Source organism: Procambarus clarkii, chromosome 11 (assembly GCF_040958095.1).
Source record: "Procambarus clarkii isolate CNS0578487 chromosome 11, FALCON_Pclarkii_2.0, whole genome shotgun sequence".
Taxonomy (NCBI): domain Eukaryota; kingdom Metazoa; phylum Arthropoda; class Malacostraca; order Decapoda; family Cambaridae; genus Procambarus; species Procambarus clarkii.
Genome location: NC_091160.1, coordinates 35,789,736 through 35,802,741, shown reverse-complemented (window position 1 = coordinate 35,802,741; position 13,006 = coordinate 35,789,736). Strand labels below are relative to the sequence as shown.

Here is a 13,006-nt window from a genome sequence, read left to right as displayed (position 1 = left end):
TGCCCTTCCCTTGGATCTCATCGGTGGCGTGGAGAGGGTGGATCTGCTACATGGGCTACAGCTGATCCTCCATAATTACTACCCAGGCCTGTGCCCTGGAGAGGACACTCCAGTATCGCCTTGGTGATGGCTCAACACGGGAAGTGACAGTTACCGGTGATAAGCCTACCACTCAATTGGCGTAGAGTAAGGCGCCAGGGGTTGCTTCCGTCGGTGGGAGAAATCATCTGATTTCATAGGACAGCTACCGCCCGCCTCAAGCTGGGCAGCTCCCAGCCAATAAGGTGCTGTCCCGCCACGGTCCGCCTGCTCCACTGGGTGCGTGGGGCTTAGGCCACAATCCAATAAGCGGATCGTCAACCCATGCACCAGGCAAAAGAAAACAAACACAGAGCCACCCAGCTCTCCAACTGGGCACATGGAATGTAAGAACCATGACACCGGGTCTCTCGGAAGATCTACTGGAAGTGAACGATGCCTGTAAGACAGCTGTGATCAACAATGAACTGCGCAGGCTCCAGATGGACATAGTTGCCCTGCAGGAGACACATCTGCCCGCAACCGGCAGCATACGGGAGAAGGACTTTACTTTCCTCTGGCAGGACAAGCCACCAGAAGAGGTAAGGGAGCATGGCGTTGGCTTTGCCATCAGGAACAGGTTGCTGGGTCCATAGTACCGCCTATGGAGGGGTCTGCAAGGATTATCAAACTTCAGCTTCATACAGCAATAGGAATGGTCAGCCTCATCAATGCCTATGCACCAACACTGACCTCCTCTACCGAAGCGAAGGACAAGTTCTATGATGACTTCGGCCTAACTCTCAGAGACATACCTCAACAAGAGCCAGTCTTCCTCCTGGGTGATTTTAATGCAAGAGTTGGTTCTGATCACAGCTCTTGGCCTTCCTGCCTGGGCCAGTTTGGATTTGGGAAGATGAATGAGAGTGGGCAGCGTCTCCTGGAGTTCTGCTGCCGTCATGATCTCTGCATCACCAATTCCTTCTTCGACACCAAGCCCCAGCATAAGGTTTCCTGGAGACATCCCAGGTCGAAGCATTGGCACCAACTCAACCTGGTGATTACGGGGCGTAACAATCTGAGAAATGTCAAACTGACCCGCAGCTTCCAGAGTGCAGATTGCGACACCGACCACTCTCGTCGTTTGCAGAGTAAAGTTCCAGCCCCAGAAAATCCACAGAGCAAAGAAAGACAGAAGACCATGCATTAATGTAAACAAGACCCGTGACCTTCACAAGGTGCAGGAATTCACTGCGGCGCTGGTAAACGCCCTTCCTGTACCACCCTGCGATTCGTTGGCAAACTCTTCGCTAGGGTCGTTTTGGTCAGGCTTCAGATTCTTGCCGAAAGAGTGTACCCCGAGTCACAGTGCGGTTTCCGAGCAGAAAGGTCGACCACTGACATGGTGTTCTCCCTGAGACAGCTTCAAGAAAAGTGCAGGGAGCAGAGAAAAGCCTTATACATTGCCTTCATTGACCTTACAAAGGCCTTCGACCTCGTGAATAGGGACGGACTCTTCAAGATCTTGGCCAAAATTGGCTGCCCACCCATCCTACTCAGCATGATACAATCGTTCCACAAGGACATGAAGGGGACAGTCGTGTACGATGGCTCAACTTCTGAACCATTCAACATTAACAGTGGTGTTAAACAGGGGTGTGTTCTTGCTCCAACCCTGTTCGGCATCTTCTTCACGATCCTCGTCAAGCATGCCTTTGGAACAACCACAGAAGGCATCTATCTCCGTACAAGATCTGATGGAAAGCTCTATAATCTATCCAAACTCCGAGCAAAGACAAAAGTACGGATGCGAATCCTCAGGGAGTTCCTCTTCGCCGACGACGCAGCGATCACCACACACACAGCAGAAGGCCTGCAGCAGCTACTCAACCGCTTTGCCGCAGCCTGTTCCGCATTCGGCCTGACAATCAGCCTGAAGAAGACACAGGTGATGGGACAAGATGTCAATGAGCTACCCCTGTATGAATATAGCAGACTATGTGCTGGAGGAAGTTTGTGTACCTGGGCTCCACAATCTCAGACACCCTTTCCCTGGACACTGAGCTCAACAGGCGTATCGGGAAGGCCACAACAACACTGGCCAGGCTCACAAAGCGCGTTTGGGAAAATGCCAAACTGACAGTGCACACCAAGGCACAAGTCTACATGGCATGTGTGGTGAGTACACTTCTCTACGGCTCGAAATCCTGGACCCTGCACTCTCGCTAGGAGAGACGGCTTAATACCTTTCACATGCGGAACCTGAGACGCATCCTTGACATCACGTGGAAAGACCACGTCACCAACAACACTGTACTCGAGAGAACAGGAGTCCCTTCAATGTTCACTCTCCTGAAACAGAGACGCATGCGATGGCTGGGACATGTCACACGCATGGTCGATGGCTGCATACCGAAGGACCTCTTGTATGGAGAACTGGCATCAGGAAGGAGACCCACCGGAAGACCTCAGCTGCGTTTCAAAGATGCCTGCAAACACGACCTCAAGCAGATGAACATCTACATCAACACTTAGGAGGCAGCAGCTGTGGACAGCTCTGCCTGGAGATGTAAAGTGCAGAAGGGACTCCAGCAATTCGAGGATGAACTGAGGAGGCAGGCGGAGGATAATAGATTTCAGAGAAGGTTTTGACTACTGTCAGACGCACCCGCTTCGGCGTTTATCTGCGCTCGCTGCAGTCGAAACTGTCATTCTCGGGTTGGCCTTCACAGCCACAGCAGGCGCTGCATCCAACTACACTACAACAACTAGACACCCAGGGCACAACTCCATAACCCCACGGGATTGACAGATGCCTACTACTACTACATATGTATATGATTTGGGTTTACGGTGGGTGCTCTTCCAGAACCCCCTTAAAGTGTTAGGCTTCCACTTCTGGCAGTAGTTTTAGTATACATAGCTTAGTTAACTTCTGTAACTCATTTAATCTAGAATTAATTAAGACTACCAAATGTTTACTTAAGGAATAAATTCACACTGCACAAACGAGATACAGGGAAGAATGATTGCTACGTACATGCAAGTAACTAAGCTATAATTAATTGTAATTAATAACTGTAAATATTAATTATTACTAAATATACCTTAACAATAAATTAGTCCCATATCAATGCATTTTTCTTCCAAGTACAGAAAATGTGTATTTACACTTGTTACAAATAATTTATATACAGTATTGACACTGGACAAATAAGACACGTGCACATTTGTTACAAACAAAAGACACTCCCAAACAAGAAAAACATTCACAATACATTTACTCAAAATTATCAAACAAACAACTTATAAAATTTTGGAAATCATAAACAACCGTTCACAAACAAAGTCCAGTGATATAAGATCTCTCACAAACAAGAAAATGTGTTAAAATGCATTACAAACAAGTCATGATAAGACTTGTCTCAAAATGATAAACATTCACACTGTCGCAACAGGGAAAAATCTGTATATAAGTCGCATTTAGTCTAAAAGACACACGCTTGTACCAGACTCAAGAGCAATATGCGTATATCTATCACATTTCAGTGGCAAGACGAACCCGTGTACATTAAATTGTTACTAAAGAATAATGTATATACGCCACATTCTGTGTCAAGATGAACCTCCTCCCATATATTAGATTACTAAAGAATACGCCACACTTATTAAGGTTAACCTATATACCTCAGCCTTTCCATCGAGAACAATGCAATCATGAAAGGGTTTAACAAGAGTGTAGTTTACAGCTTAGCGATTTTTTATTTGTAATTTTCCAATAATAGCTTTGAGTAGATGTACAGTGGTAGGACAAAGGAGGTACACTTTGGAGTGTAGTTGAGGCTACGGCAGATGAAGTCAGTTAACACCTCGCAGCACAAACACAGTGCTTGCTACACAAACAAACACCCATGAAGCCCAACTTGGGTGTCAACACGCCACAAAGCACAATCAATGAAGGTGTGTGAGTAGGCACAGAGCTATACTAACAACAGTGATGGTGAGCATCTATCAAGCGAAAATTGGGTTGGCAAACTCGCTAAGCATGCAGACACCCACACACACACACGCATGCACACGCACATACATACATACATACATACATACATACATACATACATACATACATACATACATACATACATACATACATACATACATATATACACACACACACACACACACACACACACACACACACACACACACACACACACACACACACACACACACACACACACACACACACACACACACACACACACACACACATCCTGGTACATACAAGGGGGAAACAACGCACACTTAACACAGTAATGTCTGTTGACTGACACACTAAAATGGGTACACTGACAAGCTGTCTGATGGAGAGGGCAAGTGTGTCATAATGACTGCCCTCACACCCCAGAGTCACCCCACTTCGTTGCTGCACCTCACATTCCTACAGCTCCTCACACCCTTAAGGGGGGTCTTAAGGGTGTGAGAGCCCTTAAGAGCACTCTCAGAGCCTTTCATAATTGGTATTCCTCACTCCCTCAGGGGACCCTTAACCTGTCATAGCCCCCTCCCCCCCTCACAACATCAGGACTCCTCACACTGGCCTTAAAATTAATAATAATATCTTCGTTGAAGAGTTAACCCTTCCATTACGGTATGTCCTTATGAACTTGCGGGAGGTTGAGCTTTGACTCTTTGGTCCCGCCTCTCAACCGTCAATCAACAGGTGTACAGGTTCCTGAGCCTACTGGGCTCTTATCATATCTACACTTGAAACTGTGTATGGAGTCTGCCTCCACCACATCACTGCCTAATGCATGTGTTAACTCTGTTGATATATGGTTGCACCCTCAAATTTCAGTGGTATGTGGAGATAAGAGTGGCCATACAATGAACAGTTATAGTGCCCAATCCTTCAGTGCCCAATCCTTCAGTGCCCAATCCTTCAGTACCCAAGGAATCACATTGAGGAGGATGTGTCACTGCTGCCTCACCACATAAACTAGACTCTTAGCCTAGTGCCTCCTCATTCATTTATTTGTGATGATAATAGGGGTTTCCCCTGAATGAACTTGTGGAAATAGCAGATGATTCCCCAACCATTATAGGGAATAGTGGAGGAGTGAGGTGATGGAATAACGACTCCCCCACTATTATTACTACATCGTATTTCCTCACTTTTATGAATTCCAAAGGCAGAATTTTTTAAATTATTGGGGGGTAGTTGGGGAGGAGAGCCATTAACAGGAGTTAATAGTTTGATTTTGTCATCATTCCACCCACAAAGCAGGGCAAATAGGAAGTTGTACTTGATTTGATCATAATCTCCGCATGGTTTTTGAGCTTTGTTTAAATCTAAATTTATTTTGAATTAGTATTTTGTTAGTAGGCTCCTGGGAGATGAGGAGGCAAGGCCCTCCACGCCCAAATTATGGCAACTAATTTTCGTTTTAGTTATCTTCCTCTTTTAAACTATAATTACAAAATTTTTGTTGTAATATTATTTTAAATGTTATTTTCATATTTTTGTTGCCTGGGCATTCTCGCGATAAATCATCCCTTCACAGCCTACCACAGCCAACTTGTGGTACGTTAAATTATTGGCTTACTTATTCACAAACATTATTTGCCTTATATATTCTTAATTGTTTATTTTAATTTATCAAATATTTCAAAATGAAGGCAGAATCTCTACAAAAAAATTACATAATGGAAGGGTTAACTAACATAAAAATCAATAACAGTTTGTCATATTTATAATAATATTGACCAACTGACTGTTCAAAGATTTACTGTGAATATGCAGTAACTGGCCAGTGTGAGGATGAGTATGAGGATGAGTGTGAGGATGAGTGTGAGGTTGGGAGTGAGGAGAGCAGCGACCGAGTGACTACTAGGTACAGCAGGAAACACTCCTGGAGCAAAGGTGTGGGGGGTGAGTGGAGGGGTGTATATGGCACCAGCACTCACCTGAACCCTTGGAGAAGGAAGAGCTAGTAGGAACCTGAAGGAAGTCGTTGGAATTCCTGTTGGTGGGCGTTGCCTCTCTCTCTGTAGTGGCTTGAGCAGCAGCGGCAGCAGCGGCGGCAGCAGCTGCTGCGGCTACTACGGCAGGAGGGGGTGCCAGGGGGATTATCTCTGGGCGTGGGGAACTGGCCACACCTGTGTGCAATGCCTTCTGCACCAGCCCTGTCAGTGATGCCAGTTGCCGTTCCATTTGTTCCACCCGCATGCTGTAGAAGGCAGACCTGCCGGGAATATCAGGAACAATCAAGTGATTGTTAACACCACACTCTTAGCCATCACTCCATCTACTGTCTACCCCTCAGCGTGCTCTCTACATTCACCTTTCAGCTATCTACAATAACTGCTTCTATCTCCTCTACTGCTGCCTATCACTCCTTCTATTAGCATAGCCACCTGCCCTTTACAGCTATAGTCCCAGTGATGAAAACATCATGCAGAGCATATGCAAACTGTGAGAAGCCATTACTGCCGAGCCGAATAAATGGAGTATTATACAAGTGTTGTAATAGATATACAGTGTAATTGTACATTAGATATTAATAATCTCCATCGAGACCTTAGAAATGTCTAGATAGATTTCTGGCGGAGGTCTACTTTGACTGGGGGGGGGTACCTCCCAATCCTCGGACAAACATTCTTTCTTTGTTAGATGACTCAGCTGGTGCCGCCCCCTCTACCGGTCGGAGCACCGTCGAGTCTGTTTAATAATTCGTTCTAATAAGGTGATCTTTTAATGAGTTACCTTTCTTCCATGATACCATAGCAGGTGTCTCTGGAAAAGAGGGACCATATTGGGTGTTCGTTGTAGGTTTCCCCTCACCCAAGTCCATATATCTCAGGTTAGACTGTAGTGGTTTAGCATAACCTTGGAACAAGAGCGTTCGTAGGCGCCATCTGTCCAGGTGTTTGTTTCTCTTTGTTACTCTTACTAAGAGTAGGAGTAAATCAACATTATACACCAGATGAGCTTGAGCTTAACTGTACAACAGCTGCCAGTGTCATAGGTGCTCATTTTGTTCTTAATGTTATAGACTCACCCTCTGAAACTCTTGCAAGAGTTGATAAAGCAATCAAGATACTGAAATATTGGAGCTGCATACACCCACCACTGGTATTGGATGTTTGTATGTTATGTTTCATGACATTCCTTGCCACACCAGGAAAACCCATACCTTGTGGATACCTTATGTTGATTCCAAGGATCAACAACCCGGCGGCCCGGTCTCTAATCACATCTCCTGCAGCAAGTTGAAGCAAGTTTCATGACTGAACTCTCCCCCCCTCTCCCCCAATTTGCATGCCTATCCCAAACAGTTTATCAGAACCACTAAGTTTAGAAATGTATAATTAAGGTGATCAGGGTAGTTTTTCTCGGTTTAATTCATGCTGCTGTCACACAATCCCAAATCATATGGTATTACACCATACCAGGGGTTAAGTACCAGGGGTTAAGTACCAGGGGTAAAATACCACTTGTCATTACCGAATGACAAGTGGCCTTCACAGTTAGTCATGCATCATATTCTGAGCTGTTATGTGTCATATCTTATTGACACAAAGTCTGCAATACTGTCATGCCATATTTCACTGTCTTAGGATCTATCTAGTTCTTCTCCTACTTATTTGTCCCCTTCCTCAGTGTAACTAACCTGCTCCCCTTCCCCTACGTCTCACCTGACTCTCCTCTTCCTCCACACCTCCCTCTCCTCTCCCCTCCCTTTCCCCCTTCCTTCCAATCCCCTTCCCCTCCCTCTTCCCCTGTCCTCCCACTCCCCGGACACTCCCCCGTCCCCTCCCTCTCACCTGGCCTCCTCGTCGATGATAGGAGTGACGGAGCCGGAGCGGGAGCCGTACTGGCCGCCGTAGTAAGGGTCCTCGTAGCTGGGCGTGGGTGTGATGTAGGTGGAGCCGCCCCCACTGCTGCTGTAAGGGCGCGGGGAGCGCTCAGGCGACGACAGGTACCCGTCTGCCAACATCCTTTCTGTCAAGGGAGAGATGACAGTCTTAAATTGATGTCAGGGGGAGGGGGGAGTGAGTGAATGTGTGTGTGTGGGTTTACTAGTTGTGTTTACTAGTTGTGTTTTGTGGGGGTTGAGCTTTGCTCTTTGGGCCCGCCTCTCAACTGTCAATCAACTGTTTACTAACTACTTTTTTTTTTTTTTTTCCCCACACCACACACACACACACACCCCAGGAAGCAGCCCGTGACAGCTGACTAACTCCCAGGTACCTATTTACTGCTAGGTAACAGGGGCACTTAGGGTGAAAGAAACTTTGCCCATTTGTTTCTGCCTCGTGCGGGAATCGAACCCGCGCCACAGAATTACGAATCCTGCGCGCTATCCACCAGGCTACGAGGCACAATGTGTGTGTGTGTGTGTGTGTATGTGTGTGTGTACTCACCTATTTGTGTTTGCGGAGGTTGAGCTTTGGCTCTTTGGTCCCACCTCTCAACTGTCAATCAACAGGTGTACAGATTCGTGAGCCTACTGGGCTCTATCATATCTACATTTAAAGCTGTGTGTGGAGTCAGTCTCCACCACATCACTGCCTAATGCATTCCATCCGTTATGTGTGTGTGTGTGTGTGTGTGTGTGTGTGTGTGTGTGTGTGTGTGTGTGTGTGTGAGTGTGAGTGTGAGTGTGTGTGTGTGTGTGTGTGTGTGTGTGTGTGTGTGTGTGTGTGTGTGTGTGTGTGTGTGAGTGTGAGTGTGTGTGTGTGTGTGTGTGTGTGTGTGTGTGTGTGTGTGTGTGTGTGTGTGTGTGTGTGTGTGTGTGTGTGTGTACCCTGATTTTTTGACATCAGTAGATGTGTGTAATTACCTAAGTGTAGTTACAGGCTGAGAGCTATAATATGGTGTCCCGTCTTCCCAGTACTCTTTGTCGTATAACACTTTTGTTTTTAACTATTGATGGTTTTGGCCTCAACCACCTTCTCACTAAACTTATTCTGACTGTCTAGCACTCTGCAAAAGTGAACTTTCTAGTGCTTTTTGCAACTTTGTTTCCTAAGTTTGAATCTATGACATCTTGCTCTTGAATTTTGCAGTTTTCAAACATTCTTCTTTGTCAATTTTGTCGGTTCCTGTTACAATTTTCACGTTTTCATATTAGTGATCATATCGCCGCTTTTTCTTCTATCTATTCGTTTGCCTTTTTCGGGTAGAAGGTAGACACAGTAGTCGCTTCTGTATATATTTATTGACTGAGATAGCAAGGTATATATCTGCCTAGCCGAGGTCCTTCTACTCTGAGTCTGTGAGGATAACTGAGGCTGCTGGGAGCATGCCTGATGCTCCTCTGTCTGGCATGACGTCAGAGGCCTACTCGCCTGTGATTGGTTACATTTCAACTGACAGAATTTGAGTATAACATATCCCCTAGACGCAAAAAAGAGACACAGACTCCAAAATATGTTTAGGGTCTGTGATAGTGTTTTTTTTATTAATTCTTGATGATTATAGAATTCCAGGAGTGTGGGGCCTGGTGCTGAGTACATGGGCATGCTCTCTATGGCTACTTCGAAGAGCAGTTGGATCAGGGGTGACATCTGATATATGGTTCGATGGTGGTGTCACATTCGTAAACAATTTCTTTGGATCATTGATCTTCAGTGTGGTGAGGGGTTCACTGAGAATAGACTTGTACTGTAGGCTCAGTACTTCACTCATTTCTTTGTTGTCATCTTTGACAGTTCTATCACCATTGTACAAGGGGCCCAATGTTAGATGTAGTTTTTGTTCGAGATTTTGCACAAGAGAAAATGTATTTTGGATTCATCTCTTTTTCACTTATGGCATTTTGCTTTCTTTGTCTCTCCTTGATCTCACAAAGGTTATTAACACCTTTAAATGCACGGATGGTGAAATATTAGAGAGAGATTCCATAGTTGGAAATGTGTAGCACACACTCCTCTCACAATGTTCTTCACGTGGTCCTCAGATGACAGTTTTCTATCCAGAACTACCCATAGATCTCTATCAGAATTTGTAAAAGCTTCTTCACATAATTTGTACACTAGGTCTATTTTCCCCTATTTCAATTTCCACAAGATGGCATTTATTCGCATTAAATACCATTTGCCATATGTTGCTCCATACACTTATTTTGTCCAGGTCTTGTTGAAGGGCATGCCACTTGTCTAAGTCACATATCTTTCGTAGTAGCTTAGCATCAATAATAAACACATTCAGATTACTCTGTATTCCTTCTGGTAGATCGTTCATATGGACAAAGAAAATTACCGGTGCTAGAACTGAACCCTGAGGTACTCCACTAGTAACATATTTCTAGTTTAAAACATCGCTTCTGAATACCGCCCTCATCTGCCTGTCTAAAATATTCCTCCACGTGAATGGAGAAAAGAACACCTGACAGCTGAGTGGACAGCGCTTCGGATTCGTAGTCCTGAGGTTCCGGGTTCGATCCCCGGTGGAGGTGGATCGAATGAGCAAAATGTTTCTTTCACCCCTGATACCTAGCAATAAATAGGTACCTGGGAGTTAGACAGCTGCTACGGGCTGCTTCCATGGGGTGGAGGCCTGGTCGAGGACCGGGCCGCGGGGACAATAACCCCCCAAATCATCTCAAGATAACCTCAAGATAAGATGTTAGAAGTCTCCCTTTCCTCCCACCATGATGTTCCAGTTTCCTAAACAGCCTGTAGTGTAAGACTGGAAAAAGTCTTTAGTCCAGGTAAATGCTGTCAATCCAATCATCTCTGATTGGATTGAGGAGTCCAATCAAAATCCAATCACCTATAAAATAAATAGGTAAATAAAATAAAATAAAAATAAAATAAAATGGGCTAAAATAGGTCCAATAAAATCCAATCACCTATAAAATCTCTGTGACTCTATCGTAGAAACTAAGTAGATTTGTTACACATGATCTTCCAGTTAAAAAAATCATACTATCTGTCTGTCAGGATAAAAACCCACACTTACATATTTGTGTATTTTATGTAAAGATTTACACCAAGCCTTTTGTACTCTCCTGAGTGCTTTATCAAGATCTGAGTGTATGGTTAGGATGAGACTTACATCTCAATGACTAATAAGGTTATATCAAGTTCAAGTATGTTTATTGAGATAAGAAAGAAACACATCTCAAAGGGATAGAGTAGCTTAGGCTATTTCTACCCCCCCTATAGTCTATATTGATCCGGTAGAGTAATGGCTTGGGACGTAGGGGTATAGGTGGTGTTGGGGGTGGAGGGGTATGGGGTGCGGGGTTTCAGGGTAAGGGGGTATCAGGAGAATCAGTGAGAGGGGAGGAATGATATGAGGGATGAGGGGACTATGATTATCTTATTATATAAATAACCAAGAATTATATTAAAAACAATTCATTACAGTAAAAACTAAAGAAATATTAACTAATATCATAACAAACGCAAATTTCTTAAAAAACTCTGTGATCTAATAACTGTGTGTGTGTGTGTGGAGGCTAGATCAATGGGGCTAGCCCCACCCGAATGGAAGATCCTTGAATACACCCGCCCTAAATATTTTGAGAGCAAAAAGTCCAACAACAGTTTTTTTCCTATAGAAATATACAACATTATTAACTGATCTGGATAATATTAAATGAAAATTGTTGTTGTTCAAAGTTTGGCCATAGTACGATAAAAGAAGTAACCTCAATTCAGCGCCTCTTGACCGTTTTCTCTAGACTGTCAGAGAAAACAAAGAACTGACGCAGACTTGAAAGGGGGAACTATTATATTTCTGCATAAATATAAAAAAATAATAAAGCAACACATTTGCCCTTTTTTGTGTTACTGTATCATAAAGTAATACAGTAAGTGAAGTATAAGAACACGAAACAATGGGTATAAATTGGATAAATTTAGATTTAGGGAAGATCTGGGTAAATACTGGTTCGATAACAGGGTTGTTCATTTGTGGAACAAATGGAACCCCATAACGTGGTAGAGGTGGTGTCCCTCGATTGTTTCAAGCGCGGGTTGAACATGTATATGAGTGGGATTGGGTGGTTATAAACAGGAGCTTCGTATGAGCCAATAGGCCTTCTGCAGTTACCTTTATTCTTATGTTCTTATTCGTAATAATGTACAAAAAGAGAGGGGGAGAGAGGGAGAGGAAGTAAGAGAGAGAGGGGGGAAGAGGAACTTCCCCAATACTAGTAATAGTACTTAAAACATATATCCTTATCAGTGTAATCACCTCTGTCGACATGCATTGTAGATATTTGTTGATATAAAACCTTGCTACAATGTACCTTTTCATCTTACCTGATATGTTAGATTAAGGACCCGCCTGAAACATTATGCGTGTTAGTGGCTTTGTGTGAATGTGAAAATATCACTGATGTAATCTCCCCAACCCAATGTGTCTTCTTGTAAATAAGATATTATTGTTATTATTATTATTATTATTATTAAAGAGGGAGAAGAAGTAAGAGAGGGAAAGAGAGATGAAGAGCTAGTTCCCTTCTCCACACCCCCTCCACCTGTTGCTCCACACACACACACACCACCACCTGTTGCTCTACACACACACACACCACCACCTGTTGCTCTACACACACACACACACACCACCACCTGTTGCTCCACACACACACACACACACGCCACCTGTTGCTCCACACACACACACACACACACACACATACACCACCACCTGTTGCTCTACACACACACACACACACCACCACCACCTGTTGCTCCACACACACACACACCACCACCTGTTGCTCCACACACACACACCACCACCTGTTGCTCCACACACACACACCACCACCTGTTGCTCCACACACACACACACACACACACACACACACACACACCACCACCTGTTGCTCTACACACACACACACCACCACCTGTTGCTCCACACACACACACACCACCACCTGTTGCTCTACACACACACACACACACCACCACCTGTTGCTCCACACACACACACACCACCACCTGTTGCTCCACACACACA

The 13,006-nt window shown here is 44.5% G+C and overlaps 1 protein-coding gene across 1 annotated transcript in view; it reads right to left on the bottom strand.

Annotated features, from left to right (window-relative positions):
• LOC123758288 (uncharacterized) overlaps nucleotides 1-13,006 on the bottom strand; it is a 296,794-nt gene that overhangs the window by 206,993 nt on the left and 76,795 nt on the right. The window contains exons 6-7 of the mRNA XM_069323039.1: nucleotides 7,846-8,023; nucleotides 5,986-6,263 (exon numbers count right to left, since the gene is read on the bottom strand). Of these exons, the coding sequence (XP_069179140.1) occupies nucleotides 5,986-6,263; nucleotides 7,846-8,023 (456 nt within the window). The remainder of the gene's footprint in view (nucleotides 1-5,985; nucleotides 6,264-7,845; nucleotides 8,024-13,006) is intronic.